Genomic DNA, 21,609 nt, shown 5'->3' with positions numbered 1-21,609 from the left:
TTGGCCACCCCGGGACATCTATTTTATCTTTTCTTCAGAAAAATAATGCTATTGAGTGTACTTCTTCTAATAAGTCGAGTCTTTTGTACTTCTTGTCCTCTTGGGAAACATGTTAAGTTCCCATTTGTTGCGTCAAATTCTTGTACTCTTTTTCCGTTTGATATTATCCATAGTGATTTATGGACTTCTCCTGTGTTGAGTACTGCTGGCCATCGTTATTATCTTGTGTTATTGGATGATTTTTCTAATTACTTGTGGACTTTTCTAATTTCCAAGAAATCTGACGTTTTCTCTATGTTTATCACATTTCGAGCTTCTATTCGTACTCAATTTGAACGGGAAATTAAAAATATCCAATGTGACAATGGTAGAGAATTTGATAATGGTCCTTTTCATGATTTCTGTCAGAAACATGGTATTTCTTTTCGTTTTTCCTGCCCTCATACTTCTTCTCAAAATGGAAAAGCTGAAAGAAAAATTCGTACTATTAACAATATGATTCGGACCCTTATGGCTCATGCCTCCATCCCACCATCCTTTTGGCATCATGCCTTGGCCATGGCCACCTATCTCCTCAACATTCTTCCCAGTAAATTACTTGCTTCTCAGTCTCCACTAAAAATTCTCTATAATCGGGATCCTCTTTACTCTCATTTACGGGTTTTTGGGTGTCTATGCTATCCTCTTATTCCTTCCACCACCATAAATAAACTACAATCCCGTTCTACACCTTGTGTTTTCTTGGGCTATCCTTCTCACCACCGGGGCTATAAATGTTATGACTTGTCATCCCGAAAAATCATTATTAGTCGCCATGTCATATTTGATGAGAGTCGGTTTCCGTTTCAATCCCTTCACACACCTACTTCCTCATCTTATTCCTTCTTGGATGACGGATTATCTCCCTACATGATCCATCACATAACCCAGCCCTCGTCTTTGGGCTCCTCCTCTCCCGCGTCCTCCACCCAGCCCACGACACAGCCCCTTCGAGTCTACTCCAGACGTGTCCCGCGTCTTGCCCAGCCCACTGCCGTGGTGCCTCCTCGCGGCCCACTCCCTCTGTCCTCGTCTGAGCCGTCCCCCGCCCAGCCTTCGTCTGAGCCGTCCCCCGCCCAGCCTTCGTCTGACCCGCGTCCTGCCCAGCCCCCTATTGGGCCAGTCTCTCCCTCACCCGGTCTTTCTTCTCGGCCTTCCTCTCACACTACTCAGCCTCCCCCCTCACCTGCTCATCTTGAGTCTTCTACCCACCAGGGACCCATCACCCGTAGTCAACGGGGTGTCTTTAAACCCAAGCACCAATTCAATCTTCATTCTACCACGTTACGTTCCCCCTTACCCCGTAACCCGGTTTTGGCTTTGAATGACCCGAATTGGAAACTAGCTATGGATGCTGAGTATGATGCTTTAATTGAAAATAAGACTTGGGAGTTAGTGTCCCGCCCCCCTGGTGTTAATGTCATTCGTTCTATGTGGATTTTTGCTCATAAAGAAAACTCTGATGGTTCTTTTGAGAGGCATAAAGCCCGTCTTGTAGGTGATGGCAAAACTCAACAGGTAGGCATGGATTGTGGGGAGACTTTTAGTCCGGTGGTTAAACCGGCTACCATTCGCACTGTTCTGAGTTTAGCTCTTTCTAAGAAATGGCCTATCAACCAACTGGATGTGAAAAATGCGTTTCTTCATGGGGATCTGCATGAAACAGTTTACATGTACCAGCCTTTGGGATATAAGGACCCAGGTCGTCCAGATCATGTCTGTCTTCTCAAAAAGTCTCTCTATGGCCTCAAGCAGGCCCCCCGAGCTTGGTATCAGCGATTTGCTGATTATTTGGCTACTATTGGCTTTTCTCACAGCATATCGGATCACTCATGATTTATTTATCGTCAGGGTACTTCTATGGCATATTTGTTGTATATGTGGATGATATCATCTTAACAGCTTCCTCTGATGCTTTGCTCAAGTCCATCATCACTAATCTGAGTTCCGAATTTGCTATGAAGATCTGGGTGCCCTTATTATTTCTTGGGTATTGCGGTCAAACGTCATGCAGGTGGTTTTTTCTCTCTCAAAAGAAGTATGCTACTGAGATAATTGAGCGTGCTGGATGCTCTTGCAACCCTCCTCCACTCCTGTTGATACCAAATCCAAGCTGAGTTCTACTTCTACGAGCCTTATGCTGATCCTACTTTATATCGCAGTCTTGCAGGGCCCTTCAGTACCTTACGTTCACTAGGCCTGATCTTTCATATGCAGTGCAGCAGGTTTGTTTACATATGCATGATCCTCGTGAAGCTCACATGCAGGCTCTCAAGCGCATTGTTCGCTATGTTCAGGTACTGGACTATGGTTTACATCTTTATTCTTCCTCGGTCTCCAAGCTGGTTTCTTACACGGATGCTGATTGGGGTGGGTGTCCAGATACTCGCCGTTCTACCTCAGGTTATTTTGTTTTTCTTGGTGACAATTTGATATCCTGGTCCGCTAAACGGCAGCCTACTCTTTCCCGTTCCAGTGCTGAGGCGGAGTACCGAGGGGTTGCCAATGTTGTGTCTGAGTCTTGCTGGTTACGCAATCTTCTCCTTGAGCTACACTGCCCATTCCGACTGCTACCTTGGTCTACTGGACAATTTAGTGCTATTTACCTTTCTGGGAATCCTGTTCAGCACCAACGAACGAAGCATATTGAAATGGACATTCATTTTGTTCGTGAAAAGGTAGCTCTGGTCAAGTTCGGTTCTACACATTCCTTCTCGACATCAAATTGCCGATATCTTCACCAAGGCCTTCCATTGGTTTTTTTGAAGATTTTCGTGACAGTCTCAGTGTCCGACTTCCTCCCGCTTCGACTGAGGGGTGTGTTAGAATAATATATGTAAATATTATTATGTGAATATTGTGTAATCCTTGTAATTAGGTAACTGTAAATTAGTTTCCTTGTTAAGCTCCTAGATTGACTCCTTCTAGGTTGTATATAACCTAATTATGTTGAATAGAATAATCAAGGGATTATATTCTATCAGTCCATATAATATCTAACTATTGAGATATTAACACATGGAATTAAATAAGGCTGTCGGTGTGGATGGACCAAATGGGTAGATTGGAAAAGACCATATGCGCCTTTTCCACACTCGACGCTTTCTTAGCATCATATTTTTGCTTCCATTTGTTTGGAGTTGAAGAATGAAATGGAGAATGTGGTGGAAACTGCATAATGTGTCTTTATTTCACCGTGATTGTTGTTGATCTTGTTCCAAGTGCCATTAATTTCAATTTGTTTTTGGTGCCAATAACTGCCAACAAAGTGACAAACCATTGCCAAAAAGTAAAACTCCAGTTGGATAATTTTTATCCTTTGAATATATTGATGTTTCCGGTTGAGAATCAATGTTGGCCTAGTGGTTGTAAGATCCTCCTTCCACATCTGTAACAGGGATTCGATTCTCACCCTTTACAGGAAAGATCCCTAATTCCCCCCTTCTTTACAAGGGAATTCTCCTTACCTTTTAAAAAAAAAATTGATGTTTCCCGCTCTATCTAGATATACCACAAGATATGCAGTAGACGATGCTAACTCTTCTTCAAGAGCCATTCAATATAACAAATCTCTAAAATCCATGTTGCTGAAGGAACTGCAGAAGCCAAAGAATCATTCCCCAACCTGCCAATTACCATATTGCCAAGCTAAATATATGTCATGTATTTAAAGATCCATTATCCATTTTGTCCAAGTTCAACCCTTTGCATTATGAATTCCCATCAAGAACAATCTTCCTGAATGAGATTTTATTATTGATGCAATACTATATAATGCATATAATTTTGATAGTCGAATTGTCGGATTAATGACAAACTGCAGATCTTGAGAACCGAAAAACCAATTTGGTAAACAAACAAGTAAATCAACTATAATGTAAGAAATTTACATATAATTCGAAGCGTGTTAGAAAGAATGACCAGAGTTCCCTCTGTTTCCTTTAGAATATTCACTCACTGAATTTGAATCATAAAGAAAAGAAATTTACAAAAACTCCTCCCCCTTCGAGGGCAGGAAAAAGAGCTAAAGAAAGAAGAATTGTTCATTTGACACTGTTACATACGCGATTCTACTTCCCGTTTCTTACTCGATATTTCCAACTTTCCTGTGAAAGAATAGACGCTTTTGTCCTTTGCATCAAACCAACTCCATTAAAAGAGGATCTCCAACAGCCATTACCCTAATAACCTTAATAAATTCTTGTTCACTTGACACATTCCATGGATGAACAGCAGGTGCTTGAGCAGAATACAAGGTTGTATTACCAGAAGGTGGTTTGTTCTTATAAACCATTGTACTGAAAACCGGGTCAAAGTTCTCAGGTGAGTCCATTGCCAGAAAGAACATAGGAATTGCGACTTTGTGATGCATTTCCAAGTCGCCTACTAAAGCAACTAAATCTATGAAGTCTTCGACGTGTTTCCTCGGGACAAAGAATAGCTCTGAACTGCATACCACGAAGCTCGGATTGGTCATTGCAGCTTCCTTGTAATTTACTTGGAAATGTGCTGGCATTGTGTTTACAACCTTCTTCACCATTTCACCTTGTTTGGAGAACCAATCACCTTTGTTGGTTGAGACAGGTGTCCATGACTTTGATACCTGAACACCATTTAAGCTTGTTGGATATAACGAACAGAGAGAGGTGGTGAATTGAATAATAGCAGCAAAAATGGTTTTTAATTTTCTATTGATGCTATGCCTAATTGCATCATAGCACCATCATCCATATCAATAGCTGATTGAATAGACAAGATAGAAAAAAGTTGGGGGCAACAAATCTATCTTTGGAAATCTTAACCCCTGAGTTATGGCCTTCTGTTTTAATTACTAGAAAAAAGCTTATCATATCGGATTGCCCTTGTATCATCAAGTATTCTACAGCGTGACATTAATGACAACACTTGATAGATTTTTCAATAAATTATGCTCTTTGAGGTTAATTAATGTTGAACAATTTCATTAGAGCACAAAATTGCACAAACAATAACGATTAACAAACGACTATATGAAAAACGATAATACATGGTCATTTGAGTTGGCTGTGCTGCAAATATGTGATTCACGAAATTTATGTTATTCTTTGTGGCGTTTGTGCCCTAATGAAATTAGTTAACCTTAATCAATTTAAAAGGAGTATAATCAACAATTTTAACAAATTCTATCATTAATGTCACGTTGTAAATATACAAAATGCTACACTTGGTTACTAAATATAGATAGCCAAAACAGGGAGGATTTCGCATAAGAAGTTTTCCATCTACTTTTAGCACATACTCTTTGCCTCCCATAATATTTGTTAGTTGACTTATTGGAGTTTTATATGTAAAAGTATGACTTGAATTTTCGTACTGCATATAAAGAATTAGAGAGCTGCAAAAGTTGCAACTCAAATAATAAAAGTATTGATCCAATTTTTTAAATATAAAAGGAGTTCCAGAGAAATTATAGGTCAAAGATGCATCTTCAAAGACTCATAAAGGGAGATGCTATATCATTACAATTTAAAAATTCGATAGAGCATTCCTTCAAAAGAAAAAAATTGATAGAGAGTTCAATAGCCATTAAGCACCCTTCACATATATAGCCTCGATGAAATAATGTAAATCAGAAAAAACAATAACAATAGAGGATTACAGTTCATATTACCTTGTTAGTGATCCAAAGCTTGGTCTTGTCTGCTTGTACTAGATTCCAGTAATTAAGGATGGTATTATCTTGGAGAAATAGAAATCCTTCGGCACTTGAATATCTGTTCATTATTGTAGGAAGCTGCCTGTAAACCAAATAGGGATTGTGGTCAATAAAGTGGTCGCCAAAGTATCGTAGAGTACATTCATCTAGTTTTTAAGGGATTATAAGTGAAATAATTCTTCCATGCAGAGGATCCTATGAAAACAAATAAACTGATGGGAGATTATAGAACTTGCTTCTGCAAATTATAAAGTTGAAAACAATTTCATGGTACAGGGAAAAAAGATCTTGGCTTAAACTCAATTTTGCATCCAATACTGAAAAAACACAATTAATACAGCGAGGTTTCATCACTATGTTGACACTAAACTGAAACACTTGCAAAGACCAAAGCGATCATGATGTCATACTCTACAACCAACTTCATGTACTCAAGTCTTAACTCTTAATTAAGAACTTATATTCCTAATAGCTGCACCTAAATGCTTCTCCTCCAAGCAAACTAACTGAACTACATGCAATAATATATAGTTGCATGTGCACAAGTTCAAAAGTTACCGGAGGCTGAGACAAGGGTGATTTACTGGGCATACAATTGTACTATGATAGCCAAAATGAAAACGAGGTTAGTTTGGCTATGCAAATGCTTTGTGAGAGAAAGACAGCTAGAGATGAGCAGCATATGCCTCATTAAGGAGGTGGGAAATGATAGCAATGAATTTTCCAAGAGAATTAGAGATACTTTGAACCTTGAGGAACGCTATTGGAACTCAACTCATCTGGGCCTCACAAATGACATGAACATGAGAGGAATTTAAGGTACCCTAAGGCTGTTTTTGATTGAACAGAATAACACTATGCAAGGGAAAATGACTTTTAATGGAAAACACAATTGTAAGTACTTTCTTAGTTTGGCTCCTTACGAAGAAAGGTTAACAAGAAAACGAAATAAGAAAATGGAGGGGTGATGATGGATTGGAGAAGAGAAAAAAGAAGGGGACTTTCCATCCTTTGATTACTAAACACTAGAGGGAGATAATTGTGGCATATCTTCCTCTAAAGAGGAAAAATGTTTCCATCCTTGAGAATACTATTTTCCACTAGTGGGAAAACTATTTTCTACCTTTCACAAACCAAACAAAGGAAATCGAGAAACACTTTCTATCTTTTGTATCAAGACTTCCAAATGATGGGCCCTCTACACAGGGAGGTTCTCTCCAGAACCTTTTAACATAAGATGGTTCCAAGGAATGATAGTAGTATGTACTATTTACTTCCTCCATATTTTGTCGAGTTGGTTTGCTTTTCTATTTTAAATATTAAATTAATTGCAACGTTCCTTTCTTGGGTTGTGTCTTCTCTCTTTTTCTCTCTTCACATCACATCGGCAGAAATTTTTACTAAGATTCTACCTTTTCTTTTATTTCTTCCCTACTTTATTCTAACATGTTGTTAAAGCTTCCCGTAGACTTGCTAGTTGCTAACATGCTAACAGAGGTATGCATACATCTGGATCTTCTCTAACCCTGCATCAATGAGATGCGTAATAGGTGGTGGTGGTTAATCATGTTGTATTTTTCTGTAAACTGCCTTTCCATGCCAGTCATTACCATCAGTTGTAAAGTTGAATGCATCTTGACTTCCCCAAACTCCATCAATGACAAAACTCACATGTGACACTAGGGGTGTTTTAGGTAACATTTTGTATACTGAGTTCAGATTATTGACACTTGCAGCCATGGTTTTAAAACTCAGCTGCATCACCGCGTTGTAAAGGTTTTTGACCTTACTGAGAATGTGATATTAGGCTGAGAAAGCTACAAATTACAAACCATCCACATTGCTCACGGAAGTGGTTCCACAACCGTTATTTAAATTCATGCTTTCAGCAGAAATTTCTGTAGTTATTGCCTAAAAGAATCTTCGTGTTATCGATAAGCGTTTCTAGAAGAGTCTCACAATCAAACCAAACCTCTAAAAGACATTAGCTCCCAAAATAAGCTCAAGAATATTCCCAAAGAATGACTCAATCAAAAAGGCTGAAAAAGTACTTAAACATTACAAAAAGAGTGAGCCAAAACAAAGAAAACCAGCCATTTCATCAGCTTCTGGATTCTCTAGAGACCATATTTCATCATTAGCAGAAGACAACCATAAAATATGAGTAAAGTATCTGGAACTAACATCTCAGGACTCAGGATATCTCAAAAACATAGGAACATCACTCTTGCGTCAGATATAGCAACTAAAAGCGAGTTTTATTTTACTTATATTCACTTATCTAAACTCATCTGGACTTATTCAAATTTATCTTGACTTATTTGAACTTAATGAGCTTACTGAAGCTTATTTTATAAGGCATTGAACTTATTGGAGCTAATATGAACTTACTAGAACTTATGAGAACTTAACTTATTTTCACTGATAAAGGTCAAGTAAGTTGGAACCCAACAGAGCCTAAAGCTCATATATAAACCACCCAATAATGCTATTTAACATGCAATTCCAGCATATGTAGGTGCTACCCAACACATCAAATACTATAAAACAAGTTCCATAATAATCTCATACACAGTCATTACTAACGGATAAAACATGAACTAAATGAAGCTTGAATGATGATTCTGATGAGATTAACTTACTTGTACACATAATCCAACTTTCCTTCATCAACAGCAAGATCTTTATTCTTTTGTGACGACAAAATGATGACGGTTTTGAAGATTCGACCATAAAGTAATCTCCATTCCAAGGCAGTGCGTTCAACAGGGCCACTGCAGAACATAACCAAAACAACATTTCCAAAGTTCTTCCTCCATCGAATTAAGTTCCCTATTTCATAGTTCACACTACCTATCTCCTCAACCCCGAGATGCACAGAAGGTAACTTTCTAGGAACAAACTCCTTTCTATCCCCATGACCAATAGTTGCCCTAGGCCGATCGATTTCTAGGGACATCAGCCTTGGCTGCTGGTACCCAACAGCAAGCAAATCCTGAAGCCAAGCAGCTGTAAATTTCACATCTTTCTCAGTCCAAAATCTTTCTTCTGCCATTGCAAAACTCAGTTCCAAAATCTTTTCAAACAGTCTATTTTTGGTTGATTTCCACGAATTCAAGAAATTTACCAGACGACCCACATTCACATGAAGGTCTTTTTCCTCTGAGAAAGGGTATGCTTCAATTATATCATGTCTATGAACTGTGGGAGGGTAAACAACCACATGGCCTCCAATCTCCCACAGAATCCTTTGAGCCCAGTAACCTCTCAATACATCAGAAGCCATAGTACTAACAGAAACAGGAAGCATCAAACCCCAAAATGCCGAAGTATGAAACATTGTATTGAAAGAATTAAGAGGCACCATCATACCCTGTGGCAGTGCCACCTTTGGAGCCTTTTCATCAAACCTAATATCATATGCTTCCAACCCTGATTTCCTAGTAAAATAGAAAACCGAATCAACATCAGGGAGACCATTAGAGATCCCCTGCTGAATGAACTGTTTCCCACCATACACCTCAGTGTAGTACTCCTCATGCCCAATTTCACCCACATTTTCAAGAGGCATTCCCCTCGGCCAAACAGACCGCTGCCCAAAATGAATATACGGATTAACCACTGTTCGATTCGGGTTCTCATGAGTATATTGCAATATGATCTCTTGCCTAGCCTGCTCCCCTATCAATTCCACATCAAAATGTTTCCCTAAATCCCCATCAATCACATCCCCTCTATTATCAGCATCAAAAATCTTAGTAGCACCATGTTGAATAGCAAACAAATACCCAACACTTTTCCTAACATATGAATCATAAGGCAAATAGTCTAGAACCCGAAAACCCAACTTCGATTGCATATCTAAAGACAAAAAAATAGCACCCTTAAGATTCCAATCATTAGGGGTTCTTGAATTCCCTATTGCAACAACCTGCCACCCTTTGATCCTTACCAAACCCTTAAGCGAATCAGTTGGATAATCCGAAACAGACACAATGATCCATCTCTCAGCCCGAAAATTCGCATACGGGGTAACTTTATCAGTGATGGGTTTGATTGAATTCCAATCAATTTTAGGGAAATGTATAGTTTCAAGTTCTCTAGTCTTGGACTCAAAACAAAGAAGTGCAGCACTATCTCCCACATTACGAAGAAAGAAAAGTGCAGCAACAGTAGCAAGTAATACAAAAATTGCAAATATTTTGTACAAATTTTCAGATACCCATGTTGAGAAATCAAGACTCTTAGACTCAGAAAATCTACTAGGATGTAAAGTTGGGAGATTTCTTACTTGCGATTTTGCCTGATTTGGAGCTGAACCCTTTGTGGGTATTCGATCTTGGACTAACATTTGAACAAATCTACACTTTTACACAAAATTAAATCACACTTTGTGCAAATTATACACACCAATTTTGACTCTAATATGACTATATTGACCCCCTCTTTTTCTCTAGCCTTCAAAAAAAGCAAGTTTTTGCCGACAGTTTTCCAATTATTTCTACTAATTTCAGCTTAAAATGCAAGATTTCACAGTAGTGTGCAAAAAAAGGAGAGAGAAAAGATGTGAAAGTTTGGTGGGTTAGAGAAGCTGTCGCGTTCCGTGGTTGTTTCACCCTTGCTTTCTCTGATCTGCAAAAATGTTTTTTCTTTTGATTAAATCAACTCAAATCAAATCATTTGGGAAATTTTGGGGATTTTTCTCAAAAGAAAAGTCTTTCTTTATTGAAGTTTGGAGTAGCTTTGTTTGTTTGTGTTTAAAATTTTATAATAAAAGTATTGATTTGTGATTACTATTATTGTGTGATGGGGGTTGATGATAGCGAAACGAACAACTTTGCATAACTGGCAATGGCAGTTGCACTGACATGAGTTTAAATGCTGCCACTTTTGGTAATAGTAAACAGTTGCTTACTTGCTTAGGGAGTAACCTATAAAAAGAATTTTTGTTACAATGTCCTACCTTGAGGTGTGTGTGCAAATGAGCATATTGGATTTGTTTGTTCCATCTAAGATGAAATTTAGTTAGTTTACATTTTAGATCGGAAGAATTACAAGCCCAATATGCATTATATAATAGTTTACTATTCGAACATATATGAAGTGGAAAAACAAAGAATCTCATTTATGAATGTTGGTTGAGTGGATGATATGTTATTTTGAAATCTTATGTAGCAGATGTTTTTTGTTAAAGTTATGTTGTTGAATAGTTATTTTTCTTTTATATAATATACATATCCATGCTATGAGAATAGTTAGTTGTATTTAGAAAGTTATTGTACTTGAGTTTGCAATTCATCAACCAACTGGGCAAACCAGTGTCTACTTGCTTGTTCCAGGCCATAAAGGGTTTCGTTAAGCTTGCAAATTTTATACATCAAATGAAGACATGGGACATAAAGTAACTACCAGATGTGTTTAAGATAACGTTTCAACATCAGAAGAAATATAAGGGGAAGTATCCATAGATTATTGTAGGAGTTCCACAAGATGAGTAGAAGACTGACAATTTTATTTAGAAGCGAGTATACACTATAATAATTTTCCAATTATAGTAAGGGGTAATGAGAATCGTATTCTCAACCTCGTAGTTATGCTCTTATTATTTGAGTTTCCAATTGAATCTCTATGAGAGATTGGCGTATTTGCTTTAATTTGGAGCATATGAGAATTATACACTATAATAATTTTCCAACTAAAGTAAGGGATAATGAGAGTTGAACTCTCAACTTTGTAGTTATACTCTTACCATTTGAGCTTCCACTCGACCCATATTTGGAGTATTTGCTTTATTTTGGAGAATATAATAATGATGCAAATTCTATGATGGTGTGCTTGGAAATTTGGAATATAAGTTTCAATTTTAGAATTGGCCCAATATGCTATTTGGATAGTACAAGAGTTTGCATTTTGATTTGGGCTAAATTCTTGATATCTACTTTCTAACTACCATATATTTATACAAATATATTAAAAGACGTGCCTAAAGAAGACTATGTGTTATGTGACACTCCTGTTACATTTCTAATACAAATGATTTATGTTCATGTATACCCCTCACTTTAAAAAAAACGTGTAACTCCAAAGTATCTGTAACTCCAAACTTCGGGTTCCGCTCTGAACACAAAAACCATCTGTAAGATGTTGCCACAAGGCGCATGCATCATCAAAGAAAGTAAGTGTCGAACGGAGATTCGGAGAAATTGTGTTAAGAAGCGAAGAAATAAGTATAGATTGTACTTTACTTCTATATGCAGGTTTGTCGGCATCAGTTGGTTTAGAAACCGTACCATTACAGGAGATCCTTATGAGATTTTGGAATGCTGGAGTAATGATGTAATTGTAAAGAGGATTATTCAAATTTGTTAAGTTTTGTCAATCTTATGTTATGTTCCTATTCAGTCCAAGTCCAATATATAAAACCTAAAAGATAAAGTCCTAATATAAATTTAATTATGTAAGATCATATTGTGCTAAACAATATCATAACAGGAGTCCTAATAAAAATTAATGTACATGATAATGAAAAATTGTTGTTTTTGTAGCTTCATAGGCTATAAAATTCACAATAATTAATAGGAAAAGTTGCACAAAACCACCTTAAGTTTTCACTTATTTAGAAACTCCCACCTTTATGTTTTTTTCCCCCTAAATTTCCACCTAAACTTTACAAAACCTTTAAAATCCCACCACTTAACGGATTTTGCCAAACTCCGTTAGTAGTGGGACCCACATCAGCTATTTCTTTTGTTTTTCCCTCCAAACAACTCACTTCCCTCATTCATCTCTCCAAAAACTTCAAGCCAATTTGCAATTTTATACTATTTTGAAGTCAACATCTGCATTAAAGAAGAGAGAGTTATCTGCTTCTTCATCTGAGCTTCCTGCACTCCTAAAATTGCATTTCTGGAGAGATGAATGAGGAAAATGAGTTGTTTGAAGGGAAAAACAAAAGAAATAACTGATGTGGGTCCCACCACTAACGGAGTTTGGCAAAATCCGTTAAGTGGTGGGGAGTTCATAAAGGTTTTGGTCTTGTTTGGCAATAGCGGTTTAGGTAGCGGATAGCGGTTGGATAATGTCAAAACACTACTTAAGAAAATTATATGTTTGGTACCAGCGTTTGAGGTAGCGATTAGCGATTGGACAAGATTGTGAAGAAACCAAGACTCAAACTTTTGTGTTTCTTTCTTTCTTTTTGTGCAAGTATATTTACTTTGCCTCAAAAATCGGCACCATACAACCTAGGGCTATATATATACACTACATCACCCTAACCTACTTCATTACATGACAAAACAAAGGACAACTATACAATAAACCAAAAACATCCACCTAGGATCTAGCAACCAGTAGAAATTAAGAGAGAAAGATAAAGTTGTATTCTAGCACAGCTTTATATAGTAGTAATGCAGCCACTACACTGCAGCATACCCTTGTACTGTAATACTGCAGTAACACCTCATCATTCTTTACACCCCCCTTCAAGTTGGAGCTACATGAAGGAGGCTCAACTTGGATGACAAATGATGGTGTTGATGTTCACTGAGGGATTTGGTCATCAAATCAGCCAGTTGAAGAAAAGAAGAGATGTGGATGGTGTTGATGAAACCTTCTTCAACACTGTCTCTCACATAATGATAGTCAATACCCAAGTGTTTAGTTCTCTCATGGAACACTGGGTTGTGAGCTAGATAATGTGCTGCTTTATTGTCACAAAAGAGATCAATAGGAGTAGGAAGATGAACCTGTAAGGCTGTAACTCAGCAAAAAATCCCATGAATCCAAACTAGCTCACTAGTTGTGTGAGAGATGCACCTATACTCAGCTTCACATTATGATTTGGAAACTGTCTTTTGCTTCTTGGTCTTCCAGGAAATGAGAGATCCACCTAGGAAGACACAATATCCAGTTAATTTTCTACTGAAGGCACAACTTCCCCAATCAGAGTCGCATTAAGCTGTGAGCTTGAGTGCTGAATTAGAAGGGTCGTGAAGCCCAAGATCTGCAGTTCTTGCAAGATATCTAATAACATGAAGGCCAGCTTGCAGGTGGGGCTTTCTTGGGCATGACATGAATTGACTCAGTTGTTGAACTAAGTAGGAAATGTCTGGTCTGGTTAAGTTTAGGTAGAGCAACCTCCCAATGAGTCTTCTATAAACCTCTGGCTCTTCCAAGATCTCTCCTTGGTCAGTTGAGAGCTTGATTCCCTTAGGAAAGGGAAATTTAGCTGGTAGACATTGTTCCATGCCAATGTCCTGAACAATGTCTTTTATGAATTTCCTTTGATTCAATAAGGTGCCTTCACTATTTCGAGATACTTCTATGCCAAGAAAGTATCTGATTTCACCCAAATCTTTCACTGTGAACTGTCTATCAAGAGCAATTTTTAAATCAGAAATACCCTGAGTATCATCACCAGTGATCAGTAGATCATCCACATACACTATAACCTTTACTTCTCTCCCATTTCTGGTTCTAGAAAACAAAGAGTAGTCTCTCTTACATTGAGAGAAACCCATGTTCACAAGACATTTAGTCAATTCCACATTCCATTGTCTAGAGGCTTGTTTTAGGCCATATAGACTCTTCTTGAGTTTACACACCTTCCCTTGTCCCCCTTTGTATCCTTGGGGAATCTTCATATAAACTCTTCATCTAGAAAACCATGCAAAAAAGCATTATTAATGTCTAGATGATGAAGATCCCACTGTTGCACAGTAGCTAAAGCAATCAAACTTCTCACTGTGGTGAACTTAGCCACAGGTGAGAAGGTATGTTTGTAATCCTTATCCTTGACCTGCCTATCTCCCCTTGCTACCAGTCTGGCTTTCAGCCTTTCTACACTTCCATCTGGTCGAAATTTCACTTTATAAACCCACTTTGAGTCAATAGCTTTGAATCCTTCAGGCAAATCTGTCAGTTCCCAAGTTCCATTTTCTTCAAGAGCTTTAAGCTCTTTGTCCATGGCCTCCCTCCATCCTGCATCTTGAGAAGCTTGTGTGTAGCTGTTGGGTTTCCTGATTTGCATCACATTGTTCAGGGATGCCACATAATCTCTTGAATACATGTGTGTATCAGTGAGATCAGTCTTCATGAAAGCAGCTGAAGCATCCTCCTTGCTTTCATTTCCCTTCCCAGGCATAGTCACAATGAAATTCTTGAATTTTTGTGGTGTCATTCTAGCTCTTGTGGACCTTCTGTTGTCTGTAGTCTGTTGCTGCTGTGCAACAGTCTCTCTTATCTCTTCAGTAACTCTTTCCTGAGGTGTCTCAGTTGGTTGTGCAGTTTTAGCACTCCCATGGTCACCTACTCCCTCTTCATGGATATGCTTTTGCAAACCTTCACTCACCATATCTGCATCTGAATCTATCAGAATATTATGTTCTCGCTGTCTTAGAACCTGCTGAATCTCACTTTCACCTCCCTTCACTATGAAAGGAAGAATATTTTCATGAAAAACTACATCTCTACTAACAAAAATTTTGTTAGTTTCAAGATTCATCAATTTGTATCCCTTTTGACAATATGGATACCCAATTAATATGCATCTTATACCTCTAGGAGCAAATTTGTCCTTAGGCTTTTGACTTCCACTAGCATAGCAAAGACTTCCAATTACTCTCAGATGATCATATCTAGGTGGCTTGTTCATCAACTTCTCATGTGGAGTCTTCCATTTTAAAACTGCTGTAGGTAACAAATTAATAAGGTGAGTGGCAGCTAAAATGCACTCTCCCCACAAATAATCTGGTAATCCAGCATGAAGTTTCATGGCTCTTGCAGTCTCCAAGAGAAATCTATGCTTTCTCTCAACTCTCCCATTCTGCTGTGGGACTCCAGCTATGCTTGTTTGGTGTATTATTCCTTTGTCAAGGAAAATTTTACCACATTCACTCTGCAATATTTCTGTTCCATTATCACTTCTCACAGTTTTAACTGTGGTGTGAAACTGATTCTCAACATGAATCAGAAAATTCTTTATAATCTCCCTCACCTGTTCTTTGTTGCACAACAAATGTGTCCAAGTTACTCTGCTATTGTCATCAACAATAGTCAGAAAATAGTTTCCACCTGTTATAGCCTTTGACTTGTAAGGCCCCCACAAGTCAATATGTATTAAATCAAAGATACTATCTGCAATACTTTTACTTGGCATAAAAGGCTGTCTATGATGTTTAGCAAGAGAGCAAATATCACAAAAATAATGTTTCAAATGTTTACAGTTGCAAAAATCAATGTGTTGCATCTTAGACAAAGATATATGCCCTAGCCTAGCATGAAAAAGTTCTAGTTTCACATTCTTTTCTTCTCTCCTTGCTTCTTCACTCTCAGCCATATTGCAAAATCTCTTATTTCTTCTCTTCTTTTCTACCTCCTCTCTATCTTCCAGCATATATAAATCTTGCTCATTTCTTCCATGGATCACTTCTCTTTTAGTGGTAGGGTCCTGCAAAGTGCATCCATGTTTATCAAACATGAATTTCATTTCGTTTCCTTGCAATAATCTACTAACAGACAGTAAATTATTTCTGAAATCAGGCACATAAAGCACATCTTTCATCCAGATTTCCTCTTTCAATTTCACATCTCCTACTTCTTTCACCACCTTTACTGTTCCATCTGGCAATCTTAACTTCACATCCCTATGCAACTTTCTTAAATTATTAAGAAGTCTTAAGTTCCCTGTCATGTGGTCACTAGCACCAGAATCCACAATCCATCTATTTTCATTATTTACAAAGTTCACAGTAACATTTGAAGCTAGCAACTTACCTGCAAAGTTGCTGAAGCTTTGATTTTCTTCCATTGCCTTCATCACTTCCTGAACAACAACAGAGATCACATAATTGTCCATTCTTCCTGAACTTGTTTCTCCCTTTTCCATGCTCCCATCTAGAGGTGTGTTTCCTTCACATTTTTCTTCTTCTCTCTCAACATTTGTTGCCTGTCTCACATTAGCTCTCTCCTTCTGAAGTTTTTCAAACCATTCTGGTGCACCCTTCAGCTTAAAACATTCATCCTTCACATGACCTCTCTTTCCACAATAATCACACTTCTTCCTTACCTTCTCCATCCTCCTCTCATTATATTCTTTCATGTTAAAATCCTTCAGAGGCCCTAGGCTTTTCTCCCTTCTTTGAACAGCCATTGCACTTACCTCCATCTTCATATTCAGCTCTCCTGAGATCTGCAACTGTCTTTCTACTTGAAGAACAAGATTGTATGCCTTGTTCACAGCCAGAAGAGGATCCATAGACAGAAAGTTAGTCTTCATTTGGTTATAATCTTCATTCAAACCCATCAGAAACTTCATTAATCTGTTTGTTGCTTCTAATTCTATTAACTTCTTCAAAATGTTACACTTGCATTTATTGAGAATACCACATGTACATGTAGGTATCCCTTCGAGGCTAGATATTTGATCCCATAAAGCCTTTAGTTTGCAATAGTATTCACTCACAGATAGCTCACCTTGTTGCAAGCTATTGAGTTCATTCTTCAAATGAAAAAGTTGTGGAGCATTCGTTTGTCCATACCTTTCCAAAATCTCCTCCCATAACTCCTTAGAAGATTCCACAAACACCAAGCTCTCAGCAATATCAGGTTTCATTGATGCCAAAATCCAGCTTTTAACCATGTAATCTGCTCTCACCCATCTATGTAAATCCTCTGACTTCTCATCAGGCTTCTTACAGCTTCCATCAAGCATTCCTTGCTTATTCTTTGCTCCAAGAGCAGTCTTCACATTTCTGCTTCAGTTGGCAAAGTTGTTGCCATTGAAAATAATAGTTCCCAGACTTGCTGTGGAACTTTCATTCATTCCCACAAACAATGGATCCTTGTAGGGATTCATCAGATGTGCCTCATGAGCATCATTTTTCTTGTATTTCGATTTTTCAGCCATTTTAGGATGAAAGTTTGAATCTTGCGTTTCTTAATAGTCGTTACTTTAACCTTGCTCTGATACCATGAAGAAACCAAGACTCAAACTTTTGTGTTTCTTTCTTTCCTTCTGTGCAAGTATATTTACTTTGCCTCAAAAACCGGCACCATACAACCTAGGGCTATATATATACACTACATCACCCTAACCTACTTCATTACATGACAAAACAAAGGACAGCTGTACAATAAACCAAAAACATCCACCTAGGATCTAGCAACCAGTAGAAATTAAGAGAGAAAGATAAAGTTGTATTCTAGCACAGCTTTATACAGTAGTAATGCAGCCACTACACTGCAGCATACCCTTGTACTGTAATAATGCAGTAACACCTCATCATTCTTTACAGATTGAAACGCTAATTAAGAAAATTATGAGTGTTTAGTAAGGTATTGGTTGAAGTAGCGGGTAGCTGTGGGGGTAGTTTAGGTGAAAATTTAGGGAAAAAAAAAACATAAAGGTGGGAGTTTCTAAAGAAAACTTAAGGTGGTTTTGTGCAAATTTTCCTAATTAATACAAATGTGTAGTTTAGTAAGTAGAGTATCTAAAAGTCATATAAGTTAAAGCGATTATACAAAATTAAATGGAAGTGCTGCATTCCAAATATTCAGTCCTGTGATTATATAAAATTAATTAAATCCTAATTTTCTCATGGTAAAAAAAAAAAAAAAACCTCAAACACAAATTCAGAACCGTAAATAACACGTGAAATGCAAAAAATATGAGCCGTCAGTGAGCTCCTTTTCGTCTCTACAGACTACAAACTCTAAGTCTTAAAGTCTTACCCTTATTTATCTAATGTCTACAAGATTTTCAAAGCTTCATACCCACGTAACCAAAAACCGTTGTAGTGAGAGAAAGAGAAAATTTCAAATTATTTTCAGCAACCCGCCATTTTCAGAGGAGAGAGAAAGAAACACAAAAATGGAAGAATTTCCGAGTAATCTTGAGCTCACAGCAGCATCTGCTCTTCTGCTTCTCTCAACCACTGTCATTCTACCGAAAACAACAACAACAACAGCTACGTTGTAATCCGCAACTCAATTTTATCTCCTTCGATCATTGTTTTTCGAGGTTTCTCGTCAAAATTTCGTCTGAATTTGATCGATTTTTGCAGTTCTAAGTTAGAGGAAGAGAATGTGGTGTTTTCTGAGAAGAAATTATGCGAGAAAACTGATGAACTGGAGATTATCAATAGAATGGAGAATAGCAGTAATACGACGTCGTGTCCTTCATCGCTGACAACTGATTGCTCTGTTTCATCTCATCGAATGAAGCTTATGGCTTCTGCTGTTACTCGATACCGTCAGATGCAGCTTAAGGTTATTTTCTGCAAATTTCTCTCTCTTTCTCTTATTGTCTCTGGTTTTGCTTCTGGAATAGATGATTCTGAGTTTGAATTAGGTCGTTTTCTGCAGAATGTTCGTTGTTTTTCTGTCACTTTAATATATTTCTTAGTTTTTGTTTGATCTGATTTCGAATTCCGAATTGCTTGTGATGATTGGTTTGATTTTGTGCTGAACTGAATAGTAGCTTGAGTTTCACGTATTTTGCTGCAATTTGAGTTTTTTTTTGTTTGATTATAGTTGAAGTTTCGAAGAATGATATGAATTTGAATTCAAATCGTAATTGTTTGTCGTCCTGTAAGCTGAAATTCGTAACAGCTTTAATACTCTGTTTTTTGAATATGTTCAATTGATTTCGTACATATCGTAGCTCGTTTTCTATTTCTTTTGAAAATATGAATTTCAGAGCTAAAACATGTTGTAAAAGTTTAAAATTACTGTTTCATTAAGAAAATTGTTACAGTTAATTAGTGTTGTGCAATCTAATCTGAAGCTCTGTTCAGAAATTGAAACTTCAAATATTCACGAAACTCTTAAAAGTGATTTTGTTCACGAATTCAAATTGTATTTTGATAATATTTGCAATAATATACGAATTTTGATTCAATTTCTTCTTCTAAAAGTTAAACAGCAACTAATTGATTCATTGATTCGACATATCTGTTTTTTTCCTTTCAATATTTTTTCTTCATAAGCTTGCTTCCTTTTGATTTAGATTAAATTTTGAGTAAAATTACGCTGAGTCTCTGTTCTTAAATTGTATGAACTTTTTTACGAGAAACAATAATTGTTTGTGCAAGTGCATGCTAATTACGCTTAAACATACGAGTTTATCTTTTAGGTATTTTGAGTTCATACTGAACAGTCAAACAAAGTTATGTTAATTTTCACTAATTGTAAAGGAAAACTTCAATCACTGAATATTGGTTGAATCAACTCTTATTTCCACAAATTTGAAAATATCAAGCAAATCACTCGTATTAGAATTACATTGTGTCCAAATAATTTCTCACTGAAGATGAGTAACCATTTTTATTTTCAAAATCAAAGTAAATATCGTTAATCATTTAGATATTTCAAACTGATTCATGCTTATATATCTTGATTGTAACAAAAAGCAGAAATATGATTACAATAATCGAGATGTATATGGTCTATGACTTCAAATTTCCATAACAAAATCACATGTCTTATGTTGTATCTCCCAATTTAACATTCAGAAACTAGTTAAAATATAATGCAAGTAATTTCTCTTCAACAGGTAGCTCGGAGAGCAAGGTCTAAGGTAATCTACCGGAGCTCGAATGACCGAAAACCAGCATCGAAAATGTGGGAACACCAACCAGCAAAAACAATGTCAACAGTGATCACAAAAAGCACAACAACCACAGAGTGTTCATGCTTGTCGAATGGCGGAACGAGCGAGATATCAAGCGCAAGGAATGGAGGGAAGGCAGTGGTGGTGGAGCAAAAGAGAAGAAGAGGAACAAACTCATCTCATATGAGCCGCAAAAAAGAAGCAATAATGAGGTTATTGTCTGGTTGTGGATGTGCTTCGGAAGTCCGCATTAGATTTCTACTTGGTGATAGTCCTGACACTAGTAAAGCTCTTAGAATGTGAGTCAATTTTTGGGGCTTTCTCTCTTTTTTTTCTTTCTTGATTTTGCTCTGTTTTTAACTCTTAAATCATAAAATTTGGTTTGTGTAGTTTTAACTTTTAAACACAAAAACTTGAAGTTTTAACATTTTTTTAGCAGAGTGTTTTAGTTTATGACTTTGTGATTCAAGTTGGGTTATGTTGGGTGTTTTCTTTGAATGGTTGAATTTGCAGGTTGTTGAGGATGGAAGAAGTTAAGCGAAGTGGGGCAGGAGGCCGGAGTGACCCATTTATTTACACGGTAATAATATCTGATAACGGATTTTCTTTCGTAGTAAGAGTTTTCTCCATTTTCCCCCCTACTAAAACATGTTGGCTAGTCATGGGGGTAAAATCAAGGAACTTGGTAGTTCCTAGTGTTAGTTGTAATGTGTACCTCCCACCTATATCTAGTTGTCCCATTTGGTCAAACTGAATAATTAGTTGTATATGGCTTCAATATCTAAATATACTTCCTCTGTTTTTTTTTATAGATAGCTACATTTTTCCTAAATGAAAATATCTTAATAAATGCTACATACCATAAATGAATCTCTTTTCACCATGAACATCTTACAATACTATTAAAAAATTAGTGGTCTTCCAACTTCTTCTTTAAGATACCCATACTTTTTCTTTAACAAATGTTTTTTTATTTAAAAAGTGCTAATCCCCTACTTTATCTCTCTAGCTTTCTTAAAACACCTCATTTTCTCTATGTAACATGTATAAAAGATCGGAGGAAGTATACAGTAGTTATGTTTATACATTTTAAAATAATATTGTTTCAAAGAAGTTAGTATATGTGTTATGTTTACCCTCAAATCTCAATGCATCACTTCGACTAAAAGTATAGTCGCAAAACAAATCATTAATGAATCAGGAAATGTAACAAATTAGAATTATAAGATTAGTAAGTCAAAGGCTCACTACTATTTATATTGGC

General features: G+C 37.0%; 1 protein-coding gene across 1 annotated transcript; it reads right to left on the bottom strand.

Annotated features, from left to right (window-relative positions):
- Positions 1–3,884: 3,884 nt before the first annotated feature.
- Positions 3,885–10,535, bottom strand: LOC104889353 (hypothetical protein). Its single transcript, XM_010674546.3, has 3 exons — positions 8,377–10,535; positions 5,690–5,816; positions 3,885–4,642 (listed from the first exon to the last, which is right to left on the bottom strand). Exons 1-3 carry the CDS (start codon positions 10,083–10,085, stop codon positions 4,178–4,180), a joined length of 2,301 nt encoding a protein of 766 aa, XP_010672848.2. The 5' UTR covers positions 10,086–10,535; the 3' UTR covers positions 3,885–4,177.
- Between the last annotated feature and the right edge of the window lie 11,074 nt (positions 10,536–21,609).

This window comes from Beta vulgaris, chromosome 3 (genome assembly GCF_026745355.1).
Source record: "Beta vulgaris subsp. vulgaris cultivar EL10 chromosome 3, EL10.2, whole genome shotgun sequence".
NCBI lineage: Eukaryota > Viridiplantae > Streptophyta > Magnoliopsida > Caryophyllales > Amaranthaceae > Beta > Beta vulgaris.
The sequence above is the reverse complement of the archived record's forward strand: the minus strand, read 5'-3'. Positions and strand labels throughout refer to the sequence as shown.